The sequence below is a fragment of the Lynx canadensis genome, chromosome B2 (assembly GCF_007474595.2).
Source record: "Lynx canadensis isolate LIC74 chromosome B2, mLynCan4.pri.v2, whole genome shotgun sequence".
Lineage (NCBI taxonomy): Eukaryota > Metazoa > Chordata > Mammalia > Carnivora > Felidae > Lynx > Lynx canadensis.
In genome coordinates this window covers 37,651,000-37,665,690 of record NC_044307.1, presented here as the reverse complement: position 1 = coordinate 37,665,690, position 14,691 = coordinate 37,651,000, and the positions used below count along the sequence as shown (strand labels likewise).

General features: G+C 38.5%; 1 protein-coding gene across 1 annotated transcript in view; it reads right to left on the bottom strand.

Moving 5' to 3' along the window:
- The window catches only part of DNAH8 (dynein axonemal heavy chain 8), a 310,125-nt gene that overhangs the window by 136,736 nt on the left and 158,698 nt on the right, over nucleotides 1-14,691 (bottom strand). Inside the window, 6 exon segments of the mRNA XM_030314553.1 lie at nucleotides 1,729-1,859; nucleotides 3,393-3,515; nucleotides 4,901-5,093; nucleotides 5,816-5,979; nucleotides 10,005-10,114; nucleotides 12,469-12,682. Coding sequence (XP_030170413.1) covers nucleotides 1,729-1,859; nucleotides 3,393-3,515; nucleotides 4,901-5,093; nucleotides 5,816-5,979; nucleotides 10,005-10,114; nucleotides 12,469-12,682 — 935 coding nt within the window.

Genomic DNA, 14,691 nt, shown 5'->3' with positions numbered 1-14,691 from the left:
CACCTCCCTCTATCTCTCTCCCTCTCTCAAAAAAGAAATAAACAAACATAAAAAAAAGAGAGAAGAAATTCTAGATGGGTTATGGTTCTAAATGTTAAAGGAGTATATTTTATTCATAAATGTGAAGGAAATCACAGAATATCTTCACAGGTAAACCAATACATTTTTAACAGAATACAAAGATCACTAAAATAAAGGGACACAATTGACATCTGAAGTTTCACTAAAATTAAGATCCACTGGGAGTGAAAAGGCAAGCCAAAGACTCAGAGAAGATATTTATACTGCACACTCTGACAATGGAACTGTATCCAAAACCTGTAAAGAACTCCTAAAAAATCAGTAAAAGAAAGAATCACACCCTAATTGAAAAAAAAAAAAAAAAAGCAAAGGACATACACAGACATTTCACATAAGAGGCTGTCCAGATGGCCCATAAGAGGTGAAAATGTGCTCAACGGTGTTAACCACGGGACACGCGTGATATACGGTGACACGGTGTCACCACGGTGACATACCACCACACATCCACAGGAATCACTAAAATGAAAAAAGGCTCACAGTCCAAAGGTGGGCCGGGATGCGGAGCAACTGAAACTCTCATGAACCATTGGTAGAAGCGTAAACTGGCAGAACCACTGTGGAAAAACTATTCCTCAGACCTACTACAGCAGAATGTATGCGTACTCCATCCATAATCAGCAAGTTTATCTCTGGGGGCATACTCAGACATGTACAACAATATTCATTACAGCTCGACTTGCCAAAAAATCCCGGGTAAACAAATTGTGGTAGTATGTAAGCAAGTGGGAGATTATACAGCAATAAGAATGAACAAACTATTGGTACATGTAGCGTCATGGATGAATCTCACAAACATAATACCAGCAACAAGAAAAGAGTAGATCCCGTAGCATTTGATTGATATAAAGTTCAAGAATAGGTAAAACTAGGGGTGTCTGGGTGGCTCAGTCGGTTAAGCGACCAACTTCAGCTCACGTCATGATGTTACAGTTCGTGGGTTCGAGCCCTGCGTTGGGCTCTGTGCTGACAGCTCAGAGCTTGGAGCCTGCTTCGGATTCTGTGTCTCCCTCTCTCTTTGACCCTCCCCCTCTCACCCTCTGTCTCTCTCTCAAAAATAGATAAACATTAAAAAAAGAGGAAAAATGGGGCGCCTGGGTGGCGCAGTCGGTTAAGCGTCCGACTTCAGCCAGGTCACGATCTCGCAGTCCGTGAGTTCGAGCCCCGCGTCAGGCTCTGGGCTGATGGCTCAGAGCCTGGAGCCTGTTTCCGATTCTGTGTCCCCCTCTCTCTCTGCCCCTCCCCCGTTCATGCTCTGTCTCTCTCTGTCCCAAAAATAAAATAAAAACGTTGAAAAAAAATTTTTTTTAAATAAAAAAAAATAAAGAGGAAAAAAAAGAATAGGTAAAACTAATCAGTGGGGTTAGAAGTCAGAATATGGTTAACCTTGGGAGGGTAATGACTGGGACAGGATGTGGGGGGTACTTATGGGGTGCTAATGTTTTATTTCTTCATCTCTAGGCTAACGACACAGGTGAATTTACTTTGTGACACCCGTGTTTGTGTACATCTCCTTAAATACATTGCACTCAAATGAAAAGTTAACTTCAAAAAATGCACCAAATTGTTGTGTCTTTTTAAGTGAACATTTTACTTCAGAGAAATTAATGATAGAAAAACATATTGCTGTGTTTTATTTCATCTTACCTGGTTAATGTAATCTGGAATATTTGATATCCAGCTATAAAAGAGGCCAGTCTAGAAAGACTTTGTTTTCCTGAACCGCCAACACCCACCAGCAATGCATTTCCACATGATGTTCGAATTATTCGTGAGATCTGTTTTGAAATAAAATAGTATTTCTTTAAAAATAGAATTTAGCTGTTTACATTTGCTTGCACTCTACATGAGTCCAAATTTTGGCCATATGCTTGTAGACGACATTAGACTTTTTCCTTTAATGAGATATGTCAGAGTTTTTTAAATTAATGTCTCATATTGATTTATTCAACTCAAATTCTTTCCTTGTACATCATGAAAGAGAGAACAAATTGGCTTTCCTATCTCCTATTTCAAAGCTATTTTCTGTGTGTGTGTAATTTTATTACTTTCAGACTCAATGCATGATGCTCTTCCCAATCCACAGAAAGAAGTTTAGAATTGTCTGCTTATTATTCAGTCTAACACACTGACCTATATAGACACCTCGCTCCACAATGAATATCACCCCTATTGTATCTCTGCCAATGAAGAAAAAAATTTAAGTACCAAAATTCTACTTACAAGGGGGAGGGGGGCAGAAAGGCATTTGTAGAAAAAGACTGAGAGATGGCCTTTAGTCTTGTGTTGCTTTTCTATGGCTGATTTCCTCAATAAGAATAAGGCTGTAATTGTTCAAATCTTATGTAGGCCAATTGAAGACATTGCTAAAAAGCTGTCTTTTACATTAATATTACTGATTAAGATGAAAGTCTAGATGGATCACTAAATTCATTATCACCACTAAAGACCTTTTTTTTTTTAATACAAGTTTTACAGATGGCAGACAGTAACAACACTTTGGTAAGTATTAATTTTATCATTATATTTTTTAACATGTTAATCACGTAGGCGGTTGTGCACCATAATAGGGTCCCAGGTCCCCAAGACCTTGCCAGAGAGTACTCAATAACTACTTGTTGAGTGAATGAATGTGAAACAGCCCTAGGACATCTGGAAATTCACCAACTTTGCAAAAGACAAACATATAATAAATACAGAGTAAGCTGCCTCATCTTTATCAAAACTCCCTCCTCTGTTCTGACTTCCTGGGGAAACCCCTTTTCATTTTATAAATTATACAAACAAACAGCTCCTTTCTGTAGCCTTTCAGACTTGTATCAAAGCATGTTCCTTTGGGTGTTGCCTCTAATTGGTTTCTGTTTTTACACCACTCTTGTGTACCTGCCTCACCCCTTCCCCATCAGTTTGCCAATAATCTGTAAGCCGATCATAAAACTGATTTTTAAAAGCAGCAACTTTTCCTCCATGGGGAACAGGATTCTCATTATATCAAAATAAAATTTGGGGAAGGACGATTTATTCACAGAGTTCTGCAACTTACTTTCTTTCTAGAAAGAAAACTCAAGGTGTCAAAAGCCCTGAACACAAAACCTGTCAATTTGCCCAACATTTGCTGCTGTGTAGGTGGACTCAGCTAAGGGGTTTGTGATTAAGCCTTTGTTCTCTGAGACAGTGCTCGGACTCAACCTAACGACGCTCTTCTGTATACTACCTGATAGTACACATTTCTTCTCTCAAAACATCTATCGTGAAATTTACTAAGCTTTTACATGATCTATTTATGTCAGCAAATACTCAATAGTTAGAACCTTAATAAGATGAGTCATTGCATCTTTAAAAAACACTAGATCAAGAGATGTTCCTCTAATGATTTCATTGAACTGTCTCTGGTAGAACTGGAGTTTTTCAGACAGGAAGTCAAAGGATGGTACCTGTGGGTAGGGAGAGAGAGAAAAATAATACTTAAGAGCCAAAATCCATGAAAGCAGAACTTGTAAAGGCACTCGAAAGTAATTCTAATTTTTTAATAAAAATCTAATGGATTTCCAAAAATTTGTCATGGATTCTGTTGACTTTTGGTTAATTCTATTTTCAGAAGCCCAAAACCTCGCTGCATTAACTGGTTTCCAATATGGAATCATTCCTTGACCTTTCCCTTCAAAAACCCCAGCACCAACTCCTATCCCTGGGGATTATGATTGGAATATAACAAATATTTCTCTGTTTATATTTGCTTTTTAATATTGTTTATGGATTTTTAAAAATACACAGAAGTTTTACATTGTTGATGTGGTCAAATGGTTTTGAATATTCATGTACTTGTTTCGTAAATTTTTCTCCCCCATTTAACTCTTTGAATTAACTCTTCAGAATTACTTTGTTTATGACCCTGCTTAAAAAATCTTTTTGGAGTCCCGTTTCAAATTTCATGAAACCTATACATTAATTCAGGGAGAATGATGTTCTAATTTAATCAAGTCAAGTTTTATCATGTTTAGTCCTAGATGTTTTACATATTTGTTGCTGTTGAATGAAGTACTTTGATGTTATGTTTTTTGTCTTGTGATTGTTGGCAAGAATTGGCTAACTTTTTCTATAAAGGGCAGAATTGGGCTTTGTGGCCTATACGGTTTGTCACAACTATTTGTCCCCACCCTCGTGGTGTAAAAGTGGTCCTCGGCAATAATAAGTAAGCAAATCGGCATGGCTGTGTTCCAATACAACTTCAGGGATGAACACTGAATTCGAATTCCAAATAATTTTCACGTGTCACACAATATCATTCTTCTTTTGATTCTCTTCCCACCCATTTAAACATGTAAAAACCCTTCTGAGCTCACAAATCTAACAAAAAATAGGCAGTGGACTGAATTTAGCCCATCAACTGTAACTTGGCAGCCTCTGGCATAGAGGATAGTTGTTGAGTTTGATATTTATGTTACACTTGGTCATCTTACTCAATTGTTAGTGGTTAAAACAGATTTCAGGTTCTTTTACATTATATTAAGAGATAATCCTATCATCTGCAAACAATATTTTTGTTTTTTCCTGATAGGTAATTTGTTTCATTGTCTAGAACTTTCATAATATTAAATAATCGTGATAATAGTAGGCATTCTTGTCTTATACCTGACTTTAATGGATTGCTGCTAAATTTCACTGAAAGAAATATTTTACTTGGTGTATGATGACATGAATCATAACATATAACTAATGAAGAAGTTACAACAACTCCATGGTGGGACTCTGGGGTAGGGAGAAATATCTAGTTGGGTGAGTGGTCAAAAAACTCTTTTAAAAGGCAAAAAATAAATACCAATTCATAAACTTTGGGTACTTCAAACACAGTGTCTTCAGGTTCGTCACCAGTTGGTTCAGGCATCTCCCGGAGAAAATCTACAAAGTATGGTTCGGGAAGGATATAAGATGCCACATCTGGGCTAATATTTTCCTCAATGGCGTGAACAAGATGGATATTAAACCACTGCTCATCTTCAGAAGTTATAAATCTGAAATAAAAATGCAGGAGGAAAAATGCAAAATATAAAGGCATCTTTCCTAATTGAACATGTCCAATCTCCCTCCACCTCCTCTAAGGCCTTATCCCGCACCTCCATCACAGACAGGAAGGATATAACTCCACTCAAGAGAGTTATAACATTGACTATTACTTACAGAAAATACTGGCAAAGAATCTCTCCTTGATCAATCTCAGGCTCCTCTGAACCCTCTTTCCAATTAGAACTTGACTTTTGGGTTTCCATGCCCTTCTCTGCATCACCCAATTTTACCAAGAATTCTGTCGAGTGGCTTTAGTTCCAGAATCCTCCATTCCCCATGCTTGTAAGACCAGCATTACCATCCATGTTTTATAGAGGAGGAAGCTGAGGTTCAGAACAATGACCCGGCCTATGTCCCAGATTTCACCAAGCAAAACCTACATGGAGTTCAAACGTTTTAGAAAATATACACTACTAAAATTTGCCTCTGAATGTTACCAAGTCTCTGATGATGTGGTGATTTGAAAAGATACCCTGTGGAAATAATACTGGAGCAAATTGGCAGAACATTTTTCAAGGGGACCAGCAGGTGGGAAATGACATCAATGCTTCACAAGCCCCAGAGCAAATGAAGACAATACTCTAATTATTTGAGTAGGTAATGCAGGAATTAGGCTCACAGTGTCAACTTCTTATATAGTACATTTAAATTCAAGTGCTGTAATATACACCTGTCTGCAATTACTCTGTTGCACTCGTGTTTGAAAAGTGATAGGAGAACAGATATCGAATCGCACTCCTCGGATTTTATGGTTAACATTCCTTGCCAAATTCTGGAAAGATCTCGAAGATTGAAAATGTAGTGAAATTTAGAAGGAGTTGGTAGCATCTTCACCTAGAGGTGTACAAAAACATAATGCTCTCAGTTTTGTTTTCAGATAAAACCAAAAGCAGAACTGCTTTTAGAACTATTTCATTTCACAAATTTTATTTTAAATCAAATAGGCTGAATAAATAAACCAAGAGTAAGTTCATATTTTTGTCACAGCACTGATGAGAAAAACACATCATAAATAAACCTGCATAGGATTTCAAAGACCATAAGCCCTTGAATAGGATCGATTCAAGAACAACACTCTAGATGACAATTCCAATGCCTGTTCTATCACCATGAGTTGGCTTTGAACAAGTCACTTTCCCCTGAATTCTTACCAACTATTTGAGTTGTGGGAATAATCATTACTAATCATTGTTAACCATATTAATGTGTATATGGAAGTATGCCATAAAAAAAAAAAAACTGAATGTGAGTTGGTTGCCATTGCAGTTAAGAACAAGGAATGTTCACTTCTAAAGTCAATAAGGACTATTTCCACAGGTTCCATTAAGGTCTTTAGTATATTTGGATTCTCCCAATATATTTGAATATCATAATCTAGATTTCACTGTGGAGATCTAAACTCAATCAACATGACTTCAAATATCTATTTTTCTATAATAAGTTGACAGGCAAGTCCAACATGCAGCTATAATGACGAGGTAGCTTTTCTGGGTTGTGTTTGTGTCTTTGTTTGAACACTAATTCACTTATTATTTCCACCAAGTTCAGAATCCAAACAGGCAAAGCTATAACAGTGATACATTCTTGTACGGAGAGATACCTGTTAAAGGATAAACTCGAGGTGTACTAGGTGTGGGAAGCACTGCTAGCCATGGGTAAAGATTGTAATTGACACCATTAGCATCATTTTTGAACGTGAAAACAACAATACTGGTGATACGAAGTAAACTCTCTGCATGATTAGTTCAGGATAGCATATGCTTTCTCTAGGACCTATTCATGGTATACGCCTTTTCCACATTGAAAAAGTACCCCAGTGAGCTCATAGCATTATTTTTACAGGCTAATTCACAGTGTACGTTAAGATAGGTAGCCAGGGAAGACAGAATGAAGACAAGTGTTATTTTATCAATTATCCTTCAATTTCCCTCTTTGCTCAGTTCCATTTGCAGCTAAAATGTTCATTCTATTCACCAACATGTAAAATTATATTATAAATATGCAGAAATAAAGGCTGTGTGAATATTGCTTATAAAAGACTGCCACTTTGCTGTAAAAGACTACCACTGTGATGACAGCTATTGGCAACTCAAGCAATCATTAAAGAGAATCAAATAAATTCCTTTTTCCCCCTCTCCTTCTCACACATTAACCTTCTTCATTCCTTTCAATTTTTGTCAACTTCTTTCTTTTCTCACCTGGGCTTCTGCTTTAAAGCTGTGTAGAGTAATGTAAAGGTGAAGTGGTATACAAGAACTAAAAATGCTTTGTGAAGATGGGAGGTTTGAGGAAAAGATACAAAAAAGGGGGTGCTGCTTCTATGGGAATGGGGAGGGGAGGAAGATTCATTCATTATTCAATGGCTATTTACCTCCGGCTGCCTGTAAGAAGACACCAGAGTGACTTAGAAAATACTATAGTAAGTAGCAGCTCAATCCGCTGCCATCAGGGAGCTTCCATTCTAGTGGGGGGAGCCTAACAATAAATAAGAAACAAATATATTGGTAAACAAATAAGCTGACAAATAATAATGACATAAGTCATGGTCAGAAAAAATAAAGTAGGGTCAGGAGACAGATAATGCCTGTGATAGCCCCTCTGAAGGTAAGAATGGTGAGAATGAGTAGTATATGATGGCCCAAAGGACCAAAAAATGTGGGGTGTTCAAGGAACAGTGCAGTGGAGGGCAGTGCAGCTGGGGAGAGAGGCAAACAAGGGGCGGCTCCGGTGGAGTTTCACAGGCCAGAGCAAGGCATCAGGTTTCACTGTAAGTGTACCTGGGAGTCTACTGGTGGTTTTAAGAGGGAGTAAGGATCTCTGATTTACTTCTTTGAAAAGCATTTTCAAAGCTAGGAGGGCAAGGAGAAAGCAAGTCACTGTGTGGTCCAGAGGGCAGATGCCGGAAGCATCTATCAGGGTAGTTGCTTCGAGAGAGAGCTCAGCTTTGGGATATATTTTGAAAGCACAGTTGCTGAGACTTGCTGATGGATTGGAGGTAGGGGGTTGAGGGAGACAAATCAAGCACGGCACCAGTGTTTTAACCTGAGGAGCAGGATAATTGGTGTTGCTATTAACTAAGAGGCAAAGGTCTGAGGGAAGGTCATATTGAAGGACACTTGAGGGTTCTGTTTGGACACATTAACTTCAAGATGGTTATTGGACATCTAAACAGTGATGTCTACTAAGCAGTTAGAAATAAGTATACAGCCAAGCAGAGAGGCCTGGAATGGAAGCTGATTTTGACATTATCAGCACAGAGATGGTGTTTAAGGCCCTGAAGCTGGAGAGACCATCTGGGTAAAGCATGGAGATAGGGAAGAGGGCCTAGCATCGAGATCAGGTGCACTCCAGCATCTAGAGGAAGGGAAGAAGAGGGGGGACTTTTAAAAAGATAGCCTGTCAGATAGGAAGAAAACCAAGAACATGAGGTCTTCAGAAACCAAGTGAAGAAAGTGTCAAGAGGGATAATTTATGTCAAATGCTGCCAAGTAAGAGGAAAAAATCAACCTTTAGATTTGGCAAGATTGAGGTCTTTGGTGACCTTGCCTAGAGCAGTGGAACAAAAGCCTGTGCAAAATAGGTTAAGGAGGTAAAGAAAGATGAAGAAATAGAAGCAGTAAACATTTACACAACAAAAAAAGCTTTGATGGAAAGACACCCAGTAGGCCAAAGCTTTTCAGAAAATATATATACATATATAAGCACATGACATTGAACAACAGCCCCACTGGAAAAACAGATGGATCTTACCACAGAAAATTATTTCAGACGCTCAACCCTTGCCATTCATTTTGGAGTTACTTTAAGAGAGGCAGAACAGCATGTGCAAAGACCGTATGTTGGCAAAGGGCAGCCGCCATGCAAGGAACCGGTCACCATAGGGGGCTGCGTGGATGGAGAATTTCATAAAAAACACCCAATTCCTCTCCTGATAATTCTTTTTTTTTTTTTAATGTTTATTTCTTTTGGAGAGAGAGAGAGGCAGAGAGAGAAGGAAACAGAAGATCCAAAGCAGGCTCCGTGATGACAGCAGCAAGCCCAATGTGGGGCTCGAACTCATGAACTACGAGATCCTGACCTGAGCTGAAGTCAGACGCTCAACCAACTGAGCCACCCAGGCACCCCTGCTAATTTTGTATCTAGAAATTCCCTCATCCACCCAGGAATCTGAGAGGCTGGCCCAGAAGTCTCCAGGACATAAGCTTCCTCCCAGATGTGTGTAATTGGCCTAATGAATGTTTTTGGCATATACCTCCACCTTGTTTTTACCTCAGACCTACACTTAATTGTTTTCTCATGAGTCTGCTTTAAGCCATCTTGGTGACAGCTATATGTTTCCTGAGCTTTACTTAGGGCACTGGCCCTGTGTCTTAAAATCTAGTCCATTTTGTTAAGTACACTTCCATCCATTTACTAATTCCCACTCCATCTCAAGACTCACACAAGTTAGATTTTAAGTCTCAGATAGCTAAGAACATCTGGAAATCCATGTATTCAGTCAGTCAGGAAATAGGTGAGTGTATGAGATAAATATCAGAGTAACAAGCAGAAAAGCAGTGTCCTCGTTTTAGCAAAATTCTACTTTATCTTGGATGTCGTGTGTGGTTTATAGTAATGTCTCATACATATGGAAAGCATCATCCAGTCAGAATATTTGCTCCCTGGAAGGAAAAGGTGTCATAAATCTATTTGAGCACCTAATTTGTCTTTTCAAAAAAAAAAAAAAAAAAGAGAGAGAGAGAAAGAGAGAAAGAAATCCCACTACTCCATGATGTGATGATAAGTTCATGGGCCACAAGGTGAGAACAGGCCAAATAATAGTAGATTTTTTGTTATTACGGACAATGACCCTTCTGTACCTTAGTCCACTGCCACAGCACTCTGCCTGCTGAAACTAAATTTCCAATCATCTCACATATTTCAGGTTTGAACTTTCTGCAAGGATCAAAGTACCCACAGCCAATAAGTCCTGGAAAATAAAACAAGATTGAATGTACAAGCTTACTAAAAGATAAAAGGTACATGTTTATCCCAGGGAATAAATCGTTACAAGACCAACTAAGCTGGGTGACGTTAAGCATTTCTCTTGCCATGTTTAGTTTTCAGTATTAATCATATCAGAGATATCATTAATCATTAATCAAAACAGTTTAACAAATAAGCAAACACTCACATACGGATGACTATGTGAGTCACACAACCTTGCCGGATGCAGTAGAAGCCCCTGTTTGTCCGTCGCTGTCCACAACCCCTTCCTTCCTCCAGAGGCAGCCACTACTCTGACCTAACGAGATACCGCGACTTGCTTTTCTTTATAGGGTGGCCCACTTATGGGTTTGACCTTTAACATTTTCTTTAACTTCAACTTTTGAAATTTAATTTGATGGAATCGTATCATATATTCCTTGGTGACTTGCTTCTTTTGCTCAACCCATTTCTGGGCTTCGGCCATGTTGAAGCACGTAGCTGTGTTTGTTCATATTCACTGCTGCATAATGGCATTAGGCTGTGTGCCTAGACCACTATGTATGGATCCACTTTTACTGTCAATAAATATTTGATTATTTCAAGGTTTCTGCTATCATGAACATTGTTCTATAAACATTCTTGTAGAACATGTGTGTCATTGATTTGTGGCACAAATCAAGTAACGATGGGTTAAGGGTTTAAATATGGAAGGCAAAACTGTAATGTTGGGAAGAAAACACAGACAATATCTACATGACTGCTGGATAGGAAAGGACTTCTTAAATGAAACTCAAAAAGTGAAAATCATAAAGGAAACAAATGATAAACTGGCATATGCCTGGAAATGGAACTGCTGTGGGTATCCACACATTCTGCTTTACCAGTAATGAGGTCCAGTTATTATCCACAGGGCCTGTCACAATTTATACACCCACCAGTAGGGGGTGAGTGTCTCAGTCCTGCACATTCTCCCCAATGCCTGATTTTGTCAGAATTTTTCATTTTTGCAAATCAAGTGGGTATAAAATGTTATTTCCTTGGTGATCTATCTATCTATCTATCTATCTATCTATCTATCTATCTATCTAGAGCATGCGTGCATGAGCATGGGACAGGCAGAGAGGGAGGGAGGAAGGGAATCCTGAGCACGCATCACCCTGTCAACATGGAGCGCAATACACTGCTTGGTCCCACAAATCGTGACATCATGACTTGAGCCAAAATCGAGTCTGATGCTTAACCAACTGAGCCACCAAGGCGCCCCTCCTTGGTGTTTTAAATTTGCATCTTTGCATCTTTGCCCACTTTGGGGCTTGTCTTTTCACTCTTCAATATTGCTTTTTAAATGAACAAAACTTCTTAATTTTAATCTAGTCAAACTTGTCATCTCCTTTTATGGCTTCTGCTTTTTGAGTCTCATTTTACAAGCTCTTTCCAGGGGCACCTGGGTGACTCAATGGGTTAAGTGTCTGACTCTTGATTTTAGCTCAGGTCATGAGACCAAGCCCCACTTCAGGCTCTGGGCTGATATCATGGAACCTGCTTGGGATTCTCTCTCTCTTCCACTCTCTCTGACCCTCCCCTGCTTGTGTTTTCTCTCTCTCTCTCCCAAAATAAATAAATAAGCAATAAATAAATAAATAAGCAAATAAATAAATAAATGAGTTTCTTTTCCTACTCAGCTGTCATGCAGATATTTTCTTCCAAATATTTTATATCTTTGCTTTCTATATTTAGGTCTTTAATCCATCTGTATTGATTTTATGCTTGGTGTGAGGTAAGGGTTCAATTTCAATTATTTTCACATAACAATTACTAAAAAAGTCCCAGTACCATTTACTAAAAGTCTTCCCTTTCCCTTCTAATCTACAGCACCTGCAATGCCAATTAATGTCCATATATACATGGGTCTGTTTCTCTTGTATGTCTTCATATATATAATTTTTAATGAAATAGTTTATATGAGCATAAATTTGTTATCAAAATTCCCATTTCATTAACATATCAAAGTGCTACATTTGACTTGATATATTACATTGTTAACCTATAATACATGTGCTGTCATTCATTAGCCCAAATTTCTCTGATTGTGTCAACAAAACAAAAACACAAATGTTTGCTTCCACCAAAGTCAAACTTCAACAAGGCTATTTCTAAATATTCCTGAGTTTTAGAATAGACTATAAACATGAGTCTTCTTAATATTTAGTCCCTCTTTTCTGGTATTTAATTCTCAATTTCAGATTCTTAATCCCTACTTCAGATAGAGCCTTTTTATCTCTTAAATAAGGTTTTGCATGGCTTATGTCCATTATGTAATAGGATAAAAAAATGTAACACCAAGAACAGTCATACCAAAAATTTTGTCTATTGAAGCATTTGAAGGCAATGTGCAATTAAACACAGTAAACTGTCTTTTTAAACGTTGTGGAATATCATTTCGACCACCTCCAGGGTGGATCATTGCTGCTATGAGCTGCACATCAACAATAGTAGTGAAGTCTCCAGGCTTATCTAAGCTATACATTCCTTCCATTTCCATCATTTGTCGCACGATCTCATTAGTTACCTGAAATGTGCACAGTGATAACTTTAGTAAGTATATCTATCATATTCCTGCATGGCTCTTACAAAATAGTACACATGAAATAGTCAACTCTTATCAGTGAAAGTGCTTGCAAATGTTGATAATAACCTGCAAGGCAATTTGATGTAAATGCTACCACTCATGGGGGTGTCTGGGCTCAGTCTGTTAAGTGTCTGACTCTTAGTTTTGGTTCAGGTCATGATCTCACAGCTTCACAGGTTCAAGCCCCACATGGGGCTCTGTGCTGACAGTGCGGAACCTGCTTGGGATTCTCTCTCTCCCCTTCTCTCTCTGGCCCTCCCCTACTCGTGCTATCTCTGTCTCTCTCAAAATAAATAAATAAACTTTAAAAAATACTTAAATGCTACCACTCATGAATGAAACCATAAGCTAAACGTCTGCAACAAGTTCAGTGTACTCTTCACCACCTTGATAAAATGGATCTCCAAAGAAATTTAAATAGGCAAGTTACAAAATATTTGGTACAATTACAACAGTAGTCAGAGTTACAAATATCAACATTTAACATTTCAAAATACTTTAAATCAGAATGTGGGATAGTTATTCCTGAGCCTTCAGGAATGTTTGGGGTTTAGATTTTATGTCCTCATCTTCCTTTACTGAAGACTCTAACACAGCTAACACTTCTTCCTTATTGAAAACTTTTCCTCTCTCGGCTTCAGAGGCTCAATTATTTCCAGGTTTACCTTGTGACCCTGGATCACTTCCTAAGTCATTCTTTCTCCACCTATCCCTCTCATGTAAGTGTTCTACAGAGTTCTATCATTCTCACTATTTCAGCCGATGTCATGTCAACCCTATAACCTAAAGAATCTCAACCCTGTAACTAGCTTCAGATTCCCTTCTAAGCTCCATGCCTGTATATCCAAATTCCTACTAGGCATCCCTGAGTGGATGACACACAAGCACCTCAAATACGACATTCTTTCATTCAACACATATTAATGACCACTGTGTGTCTGACTCTGTTGTAGCATAGACAAAAATCCCTGTCTTCATGGAGCATACATTCTGGTGGTAGGAGAAAAAATATATACACATGTATGCTAGTATGTATATATGTATGTAAATAAAATGCTATGAGTTTTGGGAGGAAAATAAAACAGAGAAAGGAAATAGACAGTGTTCGAGGGTGCAACTGAATATGGAGAACTGAATATGGAGGATTCACCTCACAAGACATGCAACCAAAGAATATATAACCTCATTGCTTGAAGGAGGTGAGAAAGCAAACCATTTAGGTATCTAGAGGAAGAATATTCCAAGAGGAGGAAACAGTAAACATAGAGGCTCTGAGTGAACATTATGTCCAGTGTATACAAGGACCAATAAATGTGTTTGGGGCAGAGTCATGGGGAGGTAAGATCAGTCAATGCAGGGTCTTTGGGTCATGGTAAGGATTTTGGCATTTATATTCTACAAGTCTCATGGGAGGATTTTGACCAGAAGACTGTGTCATGATCTGATCCATGTTTTAATTGGGTGCTGATGTGAGCATAGACTGAGAAGGGCAAAGGCAATGGGGAGACAATGAGGAGGCATTTGTAATGATTAAGAAGAGAGAGAGAGAGAGAGAGAGAGAGAGAGAGAGAGAGAGAGAGATGGTGGCTTGCACCAGGTGTTGGCAATAGAGGTAATGAGTAGTGGTAAAATCCTGGATATAGTTTGAAGATATAGCCCATATGATTTCCTAACAGATTGAATGTGGAGTTTCCACTTCTTGATATTAAGAGGAGTATTTCAGGAGCAGATCTAGGGAGTAACAGGAATTTGGTTTTGGACATGGTAAGTTTGAGATCCAAGTAGACATCCCTAATTGGTTAAGTGAGTCCGAAATTCAAGAGCTCTTCAGCTTATAGATGATATCTTAATATGCCACCACTCTCCTCACCTTACTGCTGAGAAGTCTCTCTTGGATCCCTACTGAATGGGAGAGGAAAAGGAAAGAAAAAAGAAAAATAAGAGACTTC